Source organism: Oratosquilla oratoria, chromosome 15, assembly GCF_046742065.1.
Source record: "Oratosquilla oratoria isolate Oo_2021 chromosome 15, ASM4674206v1, whole genome shotgun sequence".
NCBI lineage: Eukaryota > Metazoa > Arthropoda > Malacostraca > Stomatopoda > Squillidae > Oratosquilla > Oratosquilla oratoria.
The window spans coordinates 6,056,286-6,076,152 of NC_134791.1; the positions used below are offsets into that span (position 1 = coordinate 6,056,286).

The window sequence follows — 19,867 nt, forward strand, 5'->3', positions numbered from 1 at the left end:
TGTTATTTACTCTGAATCGATAGATAATGACAATTTATTATGTGTCTCATTAGATTTATGGAAACAGCTGTGTTTTCAGAACAGAAAGTATGTGAATATATTCATCTAGTGGTCGTATAAGAATGATCCCAAAATATGTGTGAAATAATAGGTAAGCTTCCACTGCTACACTACAGGAGACTGTAAGCGAAAAAAAGACAATGTAAGCGAAATATCTTTCTATAAATGAAGTATGTTTACATCATGACGTCATCAAGCAAAGAATGTTAGAAAAGGTTACAAATTTTAAAATAACTACACGATAATTATAATTTTCCAGTGCTACATATACAATATTTAGATTAACCTCCCTCAAGAATAAGGAGAAGGTGAGCATATTTTGCAGCTGATATATTCATTGCCTGAAAGTAAGAGAGATAATTAAATTGATTAAGGAAAGAAATAACAAAACCTGTCAAAGGACATTTCGATCCTTCTGGTAGGGCCGAGAATAAACATAAGATAGAAGGTTGAACAATGACATGAGCTACAAAACTCCCAGAATTATTCACTCAGAGTAGTATTGTCAAAGCTGGAGTATGTATGCTATGGTCTCCACACAAACTTAGTTTAAGTCAAGTAGATACATGAAGTTGAACAGGACCAGAGGTGAGAGGGTATTCACAGGGAGGTTTGTAGGGAATTCTGAACAACTGGGAAAACCTGAAAGTCCTCAACCTCTATTTACTGCAGAGATATATTGATTTATGTCTGGAAAGTCCTGGGAGGCACAGTACCTAATGCATCACAAAATGGAGGTGGTGTCAAAGCAAAGAGAAACACCACCCCAGGTTTGGTAGGACCTGTGAAAGGACCATATGCAGCTGCTCCCAACGACTGAAGACAATCCAGGTGGAAAGCTTCACCTATGCTAGGCCCAGACTCTTTAACTGTCTCCCAAGGGAGATAAAGGACCTAACTGGAGTCAGCACAGATGCTGTGAGCAGGAGGCTAGACAGATTCCTGAACAACATCCCAGATGAGCCTCCAATCCTACAGGCCCAAGGTCAACCTCACAAGAAGCAGCAACAAATTTGATCGCAGACCCGGTCTCACTAATTGCCGAACAAACCGAGAAAAGCCGAACAAAACAACAAAACCCAAACAAGGATGGGTTTTGCTCAAATGCACACTTCTATATATATATGGTTGCATTATTTGAACTATTTTCTTTAAAATGTGTGATTTCCATGTAATATGATCAAAGAGAACTTACGTTTTTATCCTCTGCAAAATTACCGAACACAGCTACGATTCGTCCAGCCCGCCGTCTATGATCACTGGTGGTATGGATCAAACTACACTCTTTAGTTTCTTAATGTTGTGTTAAATTACATGAAAATCACACATTTTAAAGAAAAGAGTTTAAATAATTCAACTATATGCAGTCTATTACACTAATAACACAACAGTAAGAAACTTAAAAGAGTGTAGTTTGATCCATACCACCAGTGATCATAGACGGCGGGCTGGACGAATCGTAGCTGGGGTCGGTAAAATTGCAGAGGATAAAACTATAAGTTCTCTTTGATCATATTACATGGAAATCACACATTTTAAAGAAAATAGTTCAAATAATGCAACCATATATATATATATATAGAAGTGTGCATTTGAGCAAAACCCATCCTTGTTTGGGTTTTGTTGTTTTGTTCGGCTTTTCTCGGTTTTGTTTGTTCGGCAATTAGTGAGACCCGCAGACCTATTCCAGTTACCAGTACACTAAAACTTATAAGACAAGTCATCTTCCAAGCTTACTATATCCAATTCAAATTCACCAGTCATTTTCCTAATCGTACTGAGTGTAAGAGGGAGCATTGTCCCCTAGTATAGCCACCATGTGCTCCTGGATTAACTCTTTGATGAGGAAGTAGCATATTGCCATATAATTGCACAGTGAGTGATTTTGTCCATTAAAAAAATAAAATAAAATAAAAAAATAAATAAATAAATAAAAATAAAATACTCATCAGGGTTTCTATTTTATCTTGTAGATTTTGGTATTAACACCATGGCCAGTCTGGGGACTGTTGTCTAGAAGTCTGTTTAGCCTCCTCTTGAAATCCTCCATCCTGACTCCCGTTATCCCGACTCCCTTATCCTGACTCCCTTATTTCTCTTAGGAGACAATTGAAAAGTCTGAGGCCAGTACAGGTGACACTTTCCATCCAGATCGTCTTCAGTCTCTGAGAGCAGCTGCTTATGGACTTTCTTTCGCAGGCCTCTTATGTTTGAGATTAAGAAAGTGTTCTTTTTATAGGTTATCTCAGAAAAGATCAAATTCTCATAGGTGCCTACAATGCTTATTGACAAAGCTGTGAAAGAAAATTAAGAAAAGTCACTATGGGAAGCTGACTTTAGGGATATTTTCCCACCAAGATGATGCACTAACTCACAAATTAGTTGCGGCCCTTACTGCTTTTCAAGATTGTGGCTTTGAACTTGTTGGACATCCATTTAGCTCATCAGATTTTGCCCCATCAGATGTTTACCTGTTTACTGAATTGAAAAATGAATTAACTGGGTGTTAATTTGCCACTGACAGTGACATTGATACTGTGAACCATTGCGTGGAGGGCCAAAATAAAACATTCTCTCTTTTACAAGGCAGGACTCCAGAAACTTCAGGATTATTAGACAAAGTGTTGAAACTTGAAAGGTGGCCATATTGAAAAATGAATATGAAAATTTTTGTGAAATTTATTATATATATTTATTTATTATATTATTATGATTTATTATATTATAAAAAAGATAGCTCTTCTCTAAGTGACATATGGTCATGCCCAGAGGCTGTTACTGAATTCCAGGAGGTCACAAATCTTCTGCAAGAAACCAGGATCAACAAATTAATTGGTTCTAAAAAAGAAAGAAAAAAAAATTAATAGCACTTAAAACCACAAACTTATATGCTATCTCATGTGTCTTATGCATGTATTTTTTTTATCAACCAAAATAGAGTAGAATATAAATTATTTATTTTTTATTTTTTAATCTTCATTGACTAAATTGCTGTGATATCTTTCATTCTATCATATAAACACACTTGAGCATGTGCCATGCCCAGTATCAAGATGGTGTACATGGTGTGTCTATGTTAAACAGTGCAAGAGGATTTTCCTTCTTATTCTTGCATATTTTAATGATGTTCAAATATTAATCTCATTGATACAATTACGCCCTACATAGGCATCATGAGATGTGAGTGGGCGTACGAGGGTGTCAGCATCTTGATTATATTTATTTTGTAGTTGTACCCGAGTGACCCCCGAATTCTGTGAACTGGTTTGATCATGTTTTCTGTGTTTATTATTACTCAGAGTGAAAGAGAATGAGTAATACAGCAGTGACTTCATATTCTATAATGCAAGTAGTGTGATGCATCATACATTAGGCATCCAGTGCTGCATGTGAGAATTTGACTTGTATTGAAGATGTTAATGAAACTTTTTAATTCATAGATTGTTGGGGTGGTTGATATCTTTAGTAGTTTACCTTGAGCAATAGTGGAGAATGAATCTTTGGATTGTTAGAACAAGGCTGGATGAATGCATGAATGAAAGGAGCTTGGTACAATAGGTGATGGAAAAAAAAAACCTTTATAGATAGATGTGGATCAGCCTCACAGTAGTAGATAATTTCAGGAACATACTTCTTCAAAATGCAATTGAGACTATCAGAATAATGAGATATATAATATTGCAGTTCCTGTAATGTTTTGATAATTGAACAATAACTTGCTAGCCTTTAGAATGCTCAATTTTTATAATTTGAATTGTATAACTTTATTTGATTTTATTTATTTTTTTATTATTATTTTTTTAATAATATGGAAGGTAGATATATTAGTAATTTATACAGTATACATTGATAGATTGTTTGAGGTATTCTTGTATCATTTTCTAAACTGTCTTTCGTATTCCAGCATAGATAAAGATGGCAAAATGGACTGGGAAGCGAACCGGTGTTTCTTACATCAAACCAGAAGAACCTGCCTTTTTGAGACGCTTTAAGGAGAAAGTGGGCTACAAGTCGGAACCAATCAATGACAAGGTCAGATGAATATTTATACATGAGCAGTTTTTCATTTCTTTAGTGTACTGTTGAGATGGTCTTTAAGTATTACAAGAATTGGTTTGGATTGTTATATAACATATTATTTTAATTTTTGGTGATTAAATATATAGAATCTTACTACTTGTTAAAAGTGATGGAGTTTTGTGATTATTTGAAGTGTTACCAAAATGCAGTTTTGTTCCACAGTTTGCAGAAATGCCTGGTGCTACAGCAGAAGATCTCGAGGATAAAGATGATGAACTCCCTCAGGTAATTCTTCTTTATGGTTTAAACTTCTTGCATCTTGAAGGATGAATGATGGTAGCTGCGTATGGCGGTTGTGGGAGAAGCACATCAGAGAATAAACTCTCTACCGCCAGTCAAAATCCAATTAATACAAAAGATTACAAAGGAGAAGCATGCTGACAGGAGACCTTTTGGTCCATAACTAGGTCCATAACACACCTCCACTCAGAGGTGCAACCCCAAGGACTGGCATTTAGTCTCTAAACTGAGCCCAGGAGCTCCATCACTTTAATTTATTTCTCCTTTGCCTTTTCACATTAGGATAACTGACAACTGGTAACTGGTGTCCTCCTTTTCTTACATATAACAAAGGCTTTTTTCCCCCTTACACGGGAGGTAGCCAAAAGACAAAAGCATAGAAACCATTCTTACCCATTCCATCCCCATCCCCTACATACGCCACTCCCCTCTTCCCTCCCTCTCATCTTGGCTCCTCCTGAATGATGGGTTATCCCTGCATCTTGTCCACTGCTCTGGGTAGTGATGTAAAAACTAACTCGCACTATCAACCAATCAATCCTCTGCCCCAGGTCTCTCTTGCAGGAGACCCACAGCCCCCAGGTAACCGGCAACAACCATTGGATTGGTCCATGAATCTCTCATAGAAGAGATATTGTGTTGTTGTCTGGGTAAGCTTTGATTGTGACAATGTAAAATGAGGTGTTTGGTGTCCTGTTTGTGGTGATTGTATCATTTATTGACTCAATTGTAGTATACAGGAAAGGAGCAGTGTTCATTGAGTCCCAACTATTCTCTAATTATTTGATCAAACCTAGCTTTGAATTCACGTACAGTTCGAACTTAATCAATATCCTTGATTTCCAAGTATCATATTTAGATTTGAACTCATGTACTGTTTGAGCTTAGGCTATAAGAACTCAAACATTTCATGAGTTCAAAGCTAAATATGATAATTGTTTTGTCCTTTCTTGGTGAGGGATTTTTTATTTATTTATTGATTGATTGATTGATTTTTTTTTTTTTTTTTTTTTTTTTTGTAGGGTTGATGTATGGGGGAGTCGGAATGAGTTTTTGGTTGGGTGTGGGATGGGTGAAGGGTGGGTATATACTTTGACTTGGCCATCTCCCATGTAAGGGGGAAAAGACCTTTTTGTATATGTATGTATATAAGGGGAGAGGATGGAAACAATTTGGAAGTAATTATTAAAGGAGGGAGGCTGGAGGAAGTGGATAGGTTTAGATACTTGGGGTCACATGTGGCAGGAAATGGAGGAGTGGAAGTAGATTGTAGATTGAGAGAAGCAGGTGCTTTAGGAGATTAAAATGTGTAATGAGAAATAGACATTTGGGAATGGATGCTAAAAGGAGATTGTATGAAGTGGTGATTGTGCTGACAGCACTGAATGGAGCAGAGACATGGAACATAAGACAAGATGAGTTTAAATGTGTTTGGGGTTGAATGTCTGAGAAGTATGGTAGGGGTTATGAGGCTGGATAGACTGAGAAATGAGGAGATGAGGAGGAGATTATGGGTGGGAAAGGAGTTGGGATATAGGGTTGATAAAAAAAGTATTGGGATGGTTTGGACACGTTGAAAGAATGAATGAAGAAAGATTAATAAAAGAAGTGTGGAAGGCAGAGGAGGATGGAGTGAACATGAGGGGATGACCAAGGATGAGGTGGATGGATGGGGGTAAAAAGGTATTGAGCAAGAGGGGAAAGTCTGTTGAGGAAGGATGGGAGAGGACAGAAGATAGGGGTGAGTGGAGAATGGCTGGTTAACTGTGATACATGGAAGGGATTGGGTAGGGATTAGGGAGTGGTTTTGTATGAATTATATTTTTGATGTAGCCTGAAGGGATTTCTCCATGTTACTGCATGAGGGGATGGAGAAGGGTATTGCTGATTAAATGAAGTGGCCTTGCTGTGGATGCACTGTGTCTTGCTGCATTGCTTCTGACCCAGGACAATGGGTGAGATGCAGGGATGACCCATCATCCAGTAGTGGATGGGAATGGAATTATGCCTTTTGACTTTAGCTACCTTCCTTGTAAGGAGGGAAAAGCCCTTGGTATGTCTATGTATTTATGTATGTATTTATATACAGTTGTATATGGATGATGTTGTGATGCGTGAGGTGGAATGGGTGGGGGGATGGGGGTTGAGGTAGTATGTGTGAGCAAAATTTGATGCAGCCCGAAGGGATTTCTCCCCATCTTCTCCTTTTATGCAGGGAGGGACGGAGAGGGGGGGTTGCCGATTTAATGAAGCATCCTTGCTGTGGATGTGCTGTGCCTTGTGACACTGCCTCTGACCCAGGGCAGTGGACAAGGTGCAGGGATGACCCGTCATCCAGGAGGTGCTAAGATAAGAGGGAGGGTGGAGGGGAGTGGAGTGTATTTAGGGATGGAATAGGTGGGAATTATATTATGCCTTTTTCTTTTTGGCTACCTCCCTTGTAAGGGGGAAAAAGCCTTGGTAGATGTATGTATGTATATACAATAAGTCCTAGTTATATGGTACATATGCATTCCTGAAAACCTTACAGCAAATTGATATTACCGTATACCAAACCCATTATAACATGTAATTATAGGATATGTGTTCCAGCACGTCGAAAGTCACCCCTACAGACATGAAAATACCGTAAATAGATTCGAGGGTAGTAATTACCAAATACCATAACTGTGAATTTTCTGGATAAAGAATTATTGTATAAGGAGGACTCACTGTATTATTATTAGACTTGTTGCTATAGGTCCTTGATACGAAATTAAATTTTACTGAAATTACTTGTTACTGAGTGGGAGTGGTTTTTATGCCTTTGATTTTTGGCTACCTCCCTTATAAGTGGGGAAAAAGCCTTTGGTATATGTATGTATGTACTTGTTACTGACTTGATGTTTGAAAGTTAAGTATGATGAAATGTTATGGGTCAGTGGTTCTCAATGATTTTTACACTCGCAATCCCTTTCCTAAAATCTCGAAATCCATGCAACCCTCTGTTGTTAGGAGTTTGTTTTATACATTTTTTTGCTGTGAATAGATATTAATGTGGTATTACAAGAATAATGATTAAAACACATATTTGCACAAAAACACAAACAAAAGTAATATAAATGCTTAAAGAATAATCATGGACCCCAAGGGGTCGTGAAAGACTGAATGGGATCAGAAAGCCTTGCTTGAGGCTGCTTTGGAGAATCTTTGAACTTATTGTACATACATACATATAACAAAGGCTTTTTTTCCCCCTCACACGGGAGGTAGCCAAACGACAAAGGCACAGAAACCACTCCCACCCATTCCATGGAGTATGTAGGGGATGGAATGGGTGGGAGTGGTTTCTGTGCCTTTGTCTTTTAGCTACCTCCCATGTAAGGGGGAAAAAAGCCTTTGGTATATGTATGTGCAATATGTTCAAAGATTCTCCGAAGCAGCTTCAAGCAAGGCTTTGTGATCCTGTTTAATCTTTCACAAACCATAGGGGTTTGTGACCCATCAGTTGGGAATTCCTCTTATAGGTAAAATAAATTATGGTATTTGAAAAGAAATTTTGTATATTATTTTGCAGATTGTCAGTTTGAAGCCAGGCGACTTAACGCAGCATGACTACGAAAGACTTAAGGAGGAAGGAAAACTTCCAGATCTGGACGAAGATGAAAAGAAGGAAGATGACGGTTAGTTTGTTTACATTGTTCTTTGGATGAGTACCAACCATTTAACCACTTTGGTATGATGACACCTACATAGGTGTCATGAGGAGCGAGTGGGTACAGGAGGATGCCGGAATCGGCATCTTGATTATATATATATTTTTTGTAGTTGTACATGAGTTACCCCCATATTCTGTGAACTGGTTTGATCACATTCTTTGTTTATTATTACTCAGACTAAAAGAAAATGAGTAGTGTGATGCATTGTACATATGGCAACCAATGCTGCGTGCAAGAATTTGACTTGTACTGAAGTGGTTAATCCATTGGCCTGGGTCTCTCATATTGGAGATTGATGACCCTGAGAATAAATTTTCAATCCGTTGCCTTGCCTCTCATGACCCTGGAAACCCAGTCATAATCACTGGGTATGGCTGTGGGTTAATTAATTAAATAGATTTTGTGTAGCTGTAAAGGGGATAAGTATGAATGTAGTAATTTTAGAAAAATTAGTCCGTTAAGCGTAGTCAGTAAGGCATTTGAGAGGGCATTCATTCAGAGGGTTAGGAGGTAAATGGAGGGATAATTGGGAAGAGCAGTGTAGGTTTAGGAAAGGAAGAGGGTATGTAGATCAAATTTTCATAATAAAAGAGATATATGAAAAGCATTTGATAGAGTAAGGTTAATTTTTGTGTTTTCATGGATTTGGAGGTGATGTATGACAGGATTCGCAGAAGTCTAAGAGGGAGTTTACACGATCTAATGGTTCGACAGACACGTGTTTAAAGTGATGTGTGAACAGGTATTTGGGGTTTAACCAACGTGTTCGACAACCAAATACCCCGTTCACACATCACTTTAAACACGTGTCTGTTGAACCGCGTTCGACAAACTGTTAGACCGTGTAAACCACCTCTAAGGGGATGTGTTCTAGATTTATGGGAAGAGGAGGGCAGTCGGAAATTTTACACGAGTAATAGAACTTGTGTGAATTTACCTAGTTGTATTTTACAGGAAGGGGAGCTAAGCTCGTGGTGTCCCCTCTTTGTATCTCTCCATATCTAGTTTACTCTGCAATTCTTGTATTGTTTTTCCACACACTGTTTTTCCATCTAATTTGTTCCATACATCCACCACTCTGTGGGGAAAGCTGTTCTTTTTCAGGTCTCTTCTGTAATTCTCCTTTTTCTTTTTGAAGTGAAGGTGGGGCTATGCCAAGGTTGTTTAACATTACCATGGGTGTTCAATATGTATATATGGGTGAAATAGTGAAGGAGGTATATGCAAGGCTACTAGAACAAGAGTTTTGAGTTGGTGAGTGAGAGTAGAGGGGAGTAGAAAGCAAGCCAGTTGTTTGCGGACGACACTGCACTTGTGGCTGAGCCAGAGGGTTGACTAAAGCAGTTGATGATGGAGTTTGTGGAAAGAAAGACAAAAGTATGATAAATATTGAAGAAAAAAAAATTATGAAATGTACAAGGAGGAAAGCCTTCTTGGTATGTGTGAATGTACATATCAAGTTGTGAAAGTGTAATTATATGTGGTTCTTCAGAGCTGTAGTTTGTGTAAATACCGTATCAACAGGGTAATTGATTAGGAGTAGGACGCTCAGCTCCATTAATTGTGGCAGAACCACCCGAAGATGGAAAAATAATTTTTGTATCTTTTTTATTTTTTCATTATTATTTATCTTTTTTTTTTTTTTCTTAGATACTTTATCAGTAGGGTAATTGATTAGGAGTAGGATGCTCATCTCCATTAATTGTTGCAGAACCTCCTGAAGATGGAAAAATTATTTTTCTATCTTTATTTATTTATTTATTTTTTTTTGGTGAGTGGAGAATGGTTGTATATGGATGATGTTGTGATTGCATGAGGAGGAATGGGCAGGGGGGTGGGGGGGTGGGGTAGTATGTGTGAGTAAATTTTGACGCAGCCCGAAGGGATTTCTCCCCGTCCTCTCCTTATATGCAAGGGGGGACGGAGAGGGGGGGTCGCTGATTAAATGAAGCGGCCTTGCTGTGGATGTGCTGTGTCTTGCGACACTGCTTCTGACCCAGGGCGGTGGGCAGGGTGCAGGGATGACCCGTCATCCAGGAGGTGCTCAGATGAGAGGGAGGGTGGGAGGGGTGTGGAGTGTATGTAGGGATGAAATGGGTGGGAGTGTTTTTATGCCTTTCCCTTTTTGGCTACCTCCCTTGTAAGGGGGAAAAAGCCTTGGTATATGTATGTATGTATTTTTTTTAGACACTATCATTAGGGTAATTGATTAAGAATGGGACACTCATCTCTATTAATTGTTGCAGAACCTCCTGAAGATGGAAAAATTATTTTTTTATATTTTTTGTTTATTTATTTTTTATCCTTTTTATCTTTTTTATTTTTTTGAAATGTCTGAGAAGTATGATATGGGTTACTAGGCTAGATAGAGTGAGAAATGAGGAGGTGAGGAGGAGAACAGGGGTGGAAAGGGAGCTGGGAGATAGGGTTGATGAAAGAGTATTAGGATGGTTTGGACACATGGAAAGAATGAGTGAAGAAATATTAGTAAAAGAAGTGTGGAAGGCGGAGGTGGAAGGAGTGAATATGAGGGGGTGTCCTAGGATGAGATGGATGGATGGGGTGAAAGGACCTTTACAAAAGAGAGGAATGTCTGTAGAGGAAGGATGGGAGAGGACAGAAGATAGGGGTGAATGGAGAAGGGTTGTGTATAGATGAGGCTGTGATGCATGAGGGGGAGTGTGTGGGGGATGTGGGTGAGGAAGTCTGTATGAGAAAAAATTTGATGCACCCCGAAGGGATTTCTCCCCATCTTCTCCTTTTCTTCATGAGGGGACGGAGAGGGGGGTCGCTGAATTTATGAAGTGGCCTTGCTGTGTCTTGTGACACTGCTTCTGACCCAGGGCAGTGGACAGGATGCAGGGATGACCTGTCATCCAGGAGGTGCCAAGATAGGAGGGTGGAGGGGAGTGGAATATATGGGAAATGAAATGGGTGGGAGTGATTTCTATGCCTTTTTCTATTTGGCTACCCCACATGAAAGGGGGAAAAAGCCTTTGGTATATGTATGTATGTATTTTTTTTATACTTTATCAATAGGGTAATTGATTAAGAATGGGACTCTCATCTTCATTAATTGTTGCAGAACCTCCTGAAGATGGAAAAATTATTTTTAAGAAACCAACCAAACGAAGCTCAGAAGATAAATCCTTAAAGAGTTCAACGAAGAAACACAAGAGTGGTACGAACACTTCTGACAGAAAAGACAAAAAAGAAAAGGATAAGGGTGTTCAAAATAAGAAATTATTGTCTTTTGATGATGAGGAGGAGGAGGATGAAGACTAAGAGAGGTCACATATACTGTATTTGTAGTATTAGAAGGATTTTTACAAATTGAGGTATCTTTATCCTATTGTCTTCGAGCAGGCCTGGATCTGTTGTCCCAGATCTCACTTGTTATTATCCCAACATTCCTTATCCACTCTCCTCAACTTCTCTATCTGTGGTATTCTTAAAAACAAATTCTTTCTCTTCCAAGGATTTATATAAGAAAATATTTTTTTTTTTTAAGAATACCACTAAGATTCTTATAGTGGTATTCTTAAAAAAATTCTTTCCCTTCCAAGGATTTATGTAAGTAAAGAACATTTTTTAAGAATACCACCGTAAGATTCTTACAGTGGTATTCTTAAAAAAATTCTTTTCCTTCCAAGGATTTATATAAGATTTTTTTTTTTTTTAAGAATACCACAGGTATTCTTAAAAAATATCTTTCCCTCCCAAGGATTTATATAAGAAAATATATTTTTTTAAGAATACCACTGTAAGATTCTTACAGTGGTATTAAGAAAATTTTCCTTCCAAGAATTTATAAGGAATTTTTTTTAAGAATACCACTGGTATTCTTAAAAAAATCTTTCCCTTCCAAGGATTTATATAAGGAAATAATTTTTTTTTTAAGAATACCACTGAATATTCCTTTCTATTAGATACTAAAATATCGGAGGCACTTATGCTTGTCAGCACATAGCTGTCACCTTTGCCCTCTGTGTTCAGGTTTCCAGGGTAAGTAGGTCTCCAGTAACCATGGGATTCAAACCTGGAAAGGAGATCGAAACCAAGAACTACGGACACTCATGGGCATAGAAAAAGACGTATTCGATGCCAGTTTTATTTGACATATATCTGCAATACATACATAATCTTCTCAGATTACCTACCACTTCCTGATTCTCAATATTTACATAATTCTTCCTCTTTACACCCTTGTTACCAAGTTTCTTACTTTTTTTTATGTCCCGAACATTTTGTCTGTAAATTAATTTTAATTTCCCTAAATTTGCAAGAGAAAACCAGGGCAATGGAATGATCAATTGGTGTTTGTGCTCCTTTCCTGTATTTCCTCGTTCTGCTCTATGTCTTGTATACTTTTCCCTCTCTTCCCTTGCATATATATATATTTTTTCCCTTAATAATTCAATAGTTTTACATTTCTTTGATATTTTAAAATCAGAATTGTTAAAAAAAATTGAGGGCTTGTGTCTTGTATACTTTTCCCCTCTCTTCCCTTGCATATATATATTTTTTCCCTTCATAATTCAATAGTTTTACCTTTCTTTGATATTCTAAAATCAAAATTATTAAAAAATTGAGGGCTTGCTCAACCGACACCATGGTGCCTTAGCGACTGTTTTTCTTGATCACACATTTTGTCATCTTGCCCAATGTCTGTTTTTCATTTTTTTATTTTTATTTTTTCTACAAATATGTAAAGCCATTTTACTAGTTTTTCATCCAACATGAAATTGTATGGAGGAAGCGATTTCTATGACTTAGATTCCGGTAAGCACTCATTGATCTAAAGCAAGATGCATCGTCTATGCTCAAAGCATTCACTAAAATCAAAACGCACCCAGGTCAATCCCAACATAATAATAATTATAATAATAATAGTAATAATAATAAAAAAGGATACCAATACAAAATATCCACTACTGCTCTAAACAGTTGTTTATAAAAATTGGTAAAATCTTCGACTGAAATTAATCACAGGCCTATACTCCTTATTCACATGTGTACTGTATGTTTGTTTTTCGTAATTATACAGGAAAGGAGCTATGCTTGTTTGTGTGTATGTGTGTTTTACACCAATACTGTACACTAACTTAAAAAATAAATTCTAAATCCTGACTCGTAAACTACTTAGTAGTAACAAAAAACACTTGATGCCCATACCTCAGTGTAAATATATTAGTTATGAGCTGGTAAGTACGTAACAAGTATACAGAGTTCTTGCAATACTTCTTTGGCTTCATTTATTTCCTTAACCACCCACGCTTATAAAGAGCATAGCACAGTCGTAACATTCGTAATGTAATAAAAATATTTATCTGGCCTAAAGCACTGCTTGGCAGTCAGTAATTAACACATTCCAGTTTGTTAGTGCATATACGATACAGTCTAAACATCACAGTTAAACATCGTAACAACGGAAAGGATCTGGTATGACAAACGATGATGTTTTACAGCTGTTGATGTTATATCACAGGTACTGTCATCAACATACACTCATGGTAAACAAACAATTGCTCAGTTCGCACGTTTGACTCTAATACAGTAGTTTGTAGAGTACATCAATTACAAGCTGAGTGATCACTTTTATTCTGGCCGTTTCCAGGTTTTTTTATTTTTATTTCCTCGATTTATCTGGATTTACAAAATCCTCTCGCCAACAAAAGGTTGAAGAATTTTTCAACCCTTTCAGGCAAAGCGATCTCTTTAACGACTTTGTTCTGTATTTGACTTTAGAGGAACCTTGGAGGGTTAGGAGAAGAGCTCCTCCCGACTATCGTGCAACAGTCTTCTTAATCTTGTTTTGGACATGACGACAGCTCTGACGAAAATCTCTCTTCCACAGGGATATTATGTTTGGCCATCCTTTTCCATCGCCTTTCCGCTCATCATCCTGCCCAGAACCTCTTCTTTGTAGCAAATCGGAGCACTGAAACAGCAATACATATTTACTCATTAATCCCTTTGAACATAACTTTCAATATTGAAATACTTAATGTAAGAAAGACCTGTGGACATACATGTACATAGTGTGTGCACTTGATTAACAATAATAATAATAATAATGAGAAGAAAAAAAAATTACAGTACATTCAGTACATTACTGCCATATTCAAGAAAGGAAACAAGAAAGATCCAGGGAACTATAGACCAGTCAGCCTCACAGGCGTTATTTGTCAACTCGTGGAATCATTGGTGAGGGAAGAAAAAATAACCCATATGAAAGAAAATAAAATGTTTAGTAAGAGACAGTATGGATTTATATCTGGCAGGTCAACAGTACTACAACTTATAAAGGTGTTGGACAACTGGGCAGATGCCCTGGATGGCAGTAGATGTAGTCTATTGTGATTTTATGAAGGTGTTTGACCAGGTACCATCCAGAAGATTGATTGAAAAGGTGGCGAGCCACAACATACAAGGAAAACTACTGAAATGGATCCAGAGCTTTTTAAATGGGAGAAGGCAGAGGGTTTTAGTGAATGGAGAGACAGACTGGAAGGAAGTAACAAGTGGAGTTCCCCGAGGTTCGGTATTGGGACCTTTGTTATTTGTTCTTTTTATAAATGATTTGCCTGATACAGTCAAACATAACAGTGAGGTGTTCCTGTATGCTGATGACATTAAGGTGTTCAGGAGGATACAGGATGCTGAAGACTGCATAAAGCTGCAGGAGGACCAGCGTTTCTATCCTTGGTGAGATAATACCACTTTGAAGAGGCGGAGTCATAGAGGAGGTGATAAAGACGGAATAGTTGAGGAACGTAGCAGAAAAGGATATAGAGTACAAGTTAAAGGTGACCAGCATTCTTGTTTTGAGTAGATGGGGAGTCTCGTGTCTCTTTCGGAGGTAATATATGAGTGGCAGGACTTTGATATTGTTGTGTGTGACCGGAATTGGACAGAAAAATGGCTGTTAAGTTTCCATCCCAAGAAAAGTAAATATATGAGAATTGGCAACACTAAGGTACAAGATTATGGCTATACCATGTACAATAAGATCAGTAAAACCAGAACAGAAAAAGATATTGGGGTAGTCATTGATGACAACTTACTATCTCTGATCATCTGGCTGAGAAGATAAACAATGCCAACAAGATTGTTGGTCGTATTAGAATAACTTTTGCACACCCGGAACCAACAGTTTTTAAACCTCTCTTCACTGCCTTGGTCAGGCCACAAGTAGAGTATGCCAACCAGGTATGGTGCCCATATCTTATTAAGGACATTGAAGCACTAAAAATCGTGCAAAGAAGAGCAACAAAAATGCTACCGTGTCTAAAGAACTACCTTATGAAAGGAGGCTGAAGAAACTAGATCTGCCTACCCTGACACACAGGATATCCAGAGGAGATCAAACTGAAACTTTTAATATTATTACCAACAAGTATGATAAAGACTGTACCGAGGGTCTCTTCAGGATGAGGGGAGACAGTGCGACGATAGGACATGAAAAGAAAATATTCAAGACCAGAGCCAGACTGAATCATCGCAAGTACTTCTTCTCGAACTGAGTGGTTAGTGTCTGAAATAGTCTGCCAGATAGGGTAGTGGACTCCAAGACAGTTGCTCACTTTGAAGCCAACTGGCAAGGTCAGAAACAAAAATTCAATTATAAAGCAAAAATTAATACAGCGCACTACTGCCGGCCACACAGTGTCTTGGCTACCATACCAAAACCACAGGCCTCTTCTGGGGAATCATCTATGAGTATAACCAAAATTTGACAAGGCTTAATTAAAACTGATGTGTATTCTACATTAGAAATAAATACAATGAAAAAAAAAATACATGGCACCCTACATGTCCCATAAATGAGAGTGGGAAATGGTTATGAAGAGTTTATGGGAGTTCTTACCATGTAGTGAAGATGAGGAGTTACTCCTGACCTGACAAAGTTTGGAGTCGCATATACAGGCTCCTCTCGTCTGCTTAGCGTCCCCTGCAATGAAGCAATAAATAAATAAAATAAGAAATGAAAAAAAAATGAAGCGACCAAATCAAAATTAAATAATAATAAAATATAATGTTGAAAAAAATATAGGCACTACAATTAACATCGACCTTGCCTATCATTCAATTACTGTATTTTTTTCTTTTTCTGAGGGTTCTTTTGCACGGTAATAAAGAAAAAATTCAACCGAAAACAATACATCGGCCTTGGACTTCCTAGCGAGGATATAATGGTAATTATAATAATACCCACTTTGAGGCCTAGGGGCAGGGGAATTTTAGTCTCCCTTAGCGGTATGTAGTGGAACAGGATGGCTGTATTCTAGTCCCCTGTCATTAGGTTCTAGAAATTAGTTTCCAATCATAAAAATGGCTGTGTGTCTCTGGTCCGTAGGGGTGTCATTAAGGTCCCGTATCTACCCCATAAAAATGTGCAATCAATATTCTATATAGACTATAGTATAGGCAAAAAAAAAAAAAAAAACCCTAATACCAATAAAATAACGATAATAGTGAATCCAATAAAAGAATACTGAAAATTACAATGAAAATAATGATAAAAAATCTTGATTAATAATAAATACTACAACAACAACAATAAAAAAAAAATAGTAGCGGCAACAGCAACCTTGTCACACGCACTTGAGGCTTGGGAGTCGGGTTGCCAGAGGATCAGAGGCGACGCAGTGAACCGGACCCGAGGAAGGGCACTCCCACACTGCATCCACCATGTGAATATATACACATTAACTTATGAGTTGCTGTCATGTGGGCGGCGATCCCACCAACACTGCCATCCCACAATACCACCCACCATCATCACGATCATTATTATCGCCTTCATTCGACAATACCACTATCATTACCACCACTAGTGACTATAGCACAACTATGACCAGTACAGCTACCACGACCACCATCACCACTAGCACTACGATCAGTACCACGACCACCAATACCAATACAATCATTACCACCTATACCATCACGACCATCACCACCACCACAACGACCGAGAATCAAGTCAGTAACTCATGCTGGACATGCATATGCACCACGAAGCTGGCGATGTCGACTACACTCAAACTTTATTCAGTTTAATGGGTCGTCACAGTAAGGAAGGTGTTGAAGAACACGAAAACACTTCAGTAACGGTGCACGGACACCATTTGGGAGAAGAAAAAGAACATCAAAGTCCTATGTAAACAAAATTTGTCGACAACTTCAAATATTTATTCAAAGCTTTCCCACAGTCGACATGACGTCACATTTCCGACTTTCTCTGATGTCGTCTATGGTGTGACGTCACTCCTTAGCTCCGCCCCCTTGCACATGAACGATTTTGTTGTTGTATATAAATACACTTCAATGCACACACTTTTCCTCTTCCTCCTCCTCCTCGTAGTTTGAGAGTAATGATAGCAATTGCAACATTGCATACAATTACAAGTCGTTTGTAATGCGTTGTTGAGTGTTCGTTCATGCAACTCATTCCGTTTCAGTCTTGTTGGCGACATAAATAGGCTTCGTTCTGGTCGTTAAAGCCCCTCCCATACCAATTAAATAATTCGAAATAATTAGTTGGTATTCGTGACAGAACGAAACTATATTTTTTTTTATTCTGCGCCATACATTTAGACTCATTTACAATAAGTCAACCGAAAATTGTCGAGCTTTTACAGAAAGTTTGAATATTCAAATTGCTTTTCTTACATTCTCTTACGAATGCCGGCAGTTGATCTTATTGAAATTGATAGGACGGCATTGTGTTGGGAGATTGGCGAGGAAATGAGAACGACGGAATGATACAAGAGAGTAAAAAAGAGAGAAACAAGAGACTCGTATAAACTTGTGACGCAACAGATGACGTCATCAGTCACCACCAAGGACGACGACATGAGGCCCTTTTCTTCGTCTTCTTTGAAACAAAATTTCTTTCCAACCATATCCAGCAGTGACACACTTCCGAGGGTTTATCAAAACTAATATTATATATATTATATATATATATATATATATATATATATATATATATACATATATATATGTAAAACACTGAATGGGTCACAGGGATCATATATACATTTTTATAAAAGATAATACAATTTAATTCTAAGCCATCAACATCGGGAGACCGAATGGAGACCGACATGCAGAAATTGAAATGCGGTTCCGCCGTGGTCTGGAACTCAGCAATAACATAACAAGTGCTGTAGTAACTTAGCAACTACGCTATCAAGATAGCGTAGTTGTAAGTTACTACGGCACTTGTCATGTGATGTCGGCCTCCATTCGGTCTCCCGATGTTGATGGTTTAGAATTAAAGTACATTGTGGTTGTTATATATATATATATATATATATATATATATATATATACATATATATATATATATACATATATATATATATACATTATTATATATATACATATATATTATATATATACATATTATATATATATATATATATATATATATATATATATATATTTTTTTTTTTTATCTCTAATTTGCCTTATTTCTTTGGCTGAGGGCAGGACCACGGAGATCGAAACACACTTCAACCCAACCTCAGTATCCCAGCTATTGTGGGCAAGGAGTTGTGTGTGTGATTCACCATGGTTCACCATGGTCTTGGATCACGTATTGGACTCGTGATTGACAGCTATTTCCCTCCCGAAAGAGAGCTCAGAGCTCACATATGACCGATCTATGGGTAATGATGTGACCTTTACACGCACACACACACCCAACTCCCCGCCCACGAGAGTTGGAGTAACGTGTTGCAGCGCAGCGATATTGGAATTAATTCAGCCCTGGGCAGGATTCGAACTCGGACCACTATGGCAGCGGTAGCGAACGCTGCCACTGCGCTGTCGAGTCGTGTGTGTGTGTGTGCGCGCGCGCGCGTACATGTGCTTGTGTAAGGTAACATTACCCGTGGATCAGGCCATTTACGAGCTATGAGCTCTCATCCAAGAAGGTAACAGCTGTCGATCACGAGTCCAACACGTTGTTCAAGACCGTGGCGGTGAATAACACAGCTCAAAGTATTACGGGTTTTATGATTAGCAAATCTTTCAATCAAGTAATTATCTTATCAATTTCTTGATATATATGAATATATATATATATATATATATATATATATACATATATATATATATATATATATATATATATATATATAATTTCTTTATTTAAGATAATTTTCGTTCACCTGATGGCCGCCATCTTGGATCCAACTTCCTCCCCTTGTTTTCGTTATTTGCATCAATGGAATGATTAGCATGTTTATTTACTTGCTTGTTTGTATGTTTTATCAATTTATTAGTTATTCGTTCATATCTTCGACCATTTGTACATGTGTGTCGTAAATAATCTATAAATAAATGAATTAAAATTTACTGTAAGGGAATAAAGACTTTTGTATTTGTATATACTTATCTCTATATTAATTCATTTGTCTGTGCATTTCTTCATTTAACTTGTTCTACGTATCGCTAATATATCCACGTGTTTATTCAACCAACCTCAATATGGCCTAAATGGTCTCCTAAAGACGCTCTCTCCTACTGTATCATCCATCGCCAACGCATCTTCAAAATGGGCGTCATCAACCATCAATTTTCAACCATAATTGACTAACTTTCCTCCATCAAGCCACACCTTTCCCTCGACGCAAAGACGACATTGCGTCATCGTACCACGTGACGTCATGTCGCCGACAATGTCTGACTCTAGAAACAAAGAAACAATAATACACACACACACACACACACACACACACACACACACATATATATATATATATATATATATA

At 37.8% G+C, this 19,867-nt stretch overlaps 2 protein-coding genes across 3 annotated transcripts in view; one reads left to right on the top strand and one right to left on the bottom strand.

The window, feature by feature from the left end:
- Window positions 1-222: 222 nt before the first annotated feature.
- On the top strand, window positions 223-12,970 carry LOC143033276 (uncharacterized protein KIAA1143 homolog). 2 transcript variants are annotated; one of them, XM_076198521.1, is made up of 5 exons: window positions 223-368; window positions 3,965-4,092; window positions 4,303-4,365; window positions 7,937-8,042; window positions 11,164-12,970. In XM_076198521.1, the coding sequence occupies exons 2-5, from the start codon at window positions 3,976-3,978 to the stop codon at window positions 11,361-11,363; spliced, it is 486 nt and encodes a 161-aa protein (XP_076054636.1). In that variant the 5' UTR covers window positions 223-368; window positions 3,965-3,975; the 3' UTR covers window positions 11,364-12,970. The 2 variants fall into 2 exon arrangements, with proteins under 2 accessions (XP_076054636.1, XP_076054637.1); XM_076198522.1 differs by having other exon boundaries at window positions 229-368; window positions 3,970-4,092.
- Window positions 12,176-19,867, bottom strand: part of LOC143033273 (uncharacterized) — a 62,816-nt gene continuing 55,124 nt past the window's right edge. Inside the window, exons 3-4 of the mRNA XM_076198516.1 lie at window positions 15,949-16,032; window positions 12,176-14,019 (exon numbers count right to left, since the gene is read on the bottom strand). Coding sequence (XP_076054631.1) covers window positions 13,864-14,019; window positions 15,949-16,032 — 240 coding nt within the window. The 3' untranslated portion in view covers window positions 12,176-13,863. The remainder of the gene's footprint in view (window positions 14,020-15,948; window positions 16,033-19,867) is intronic.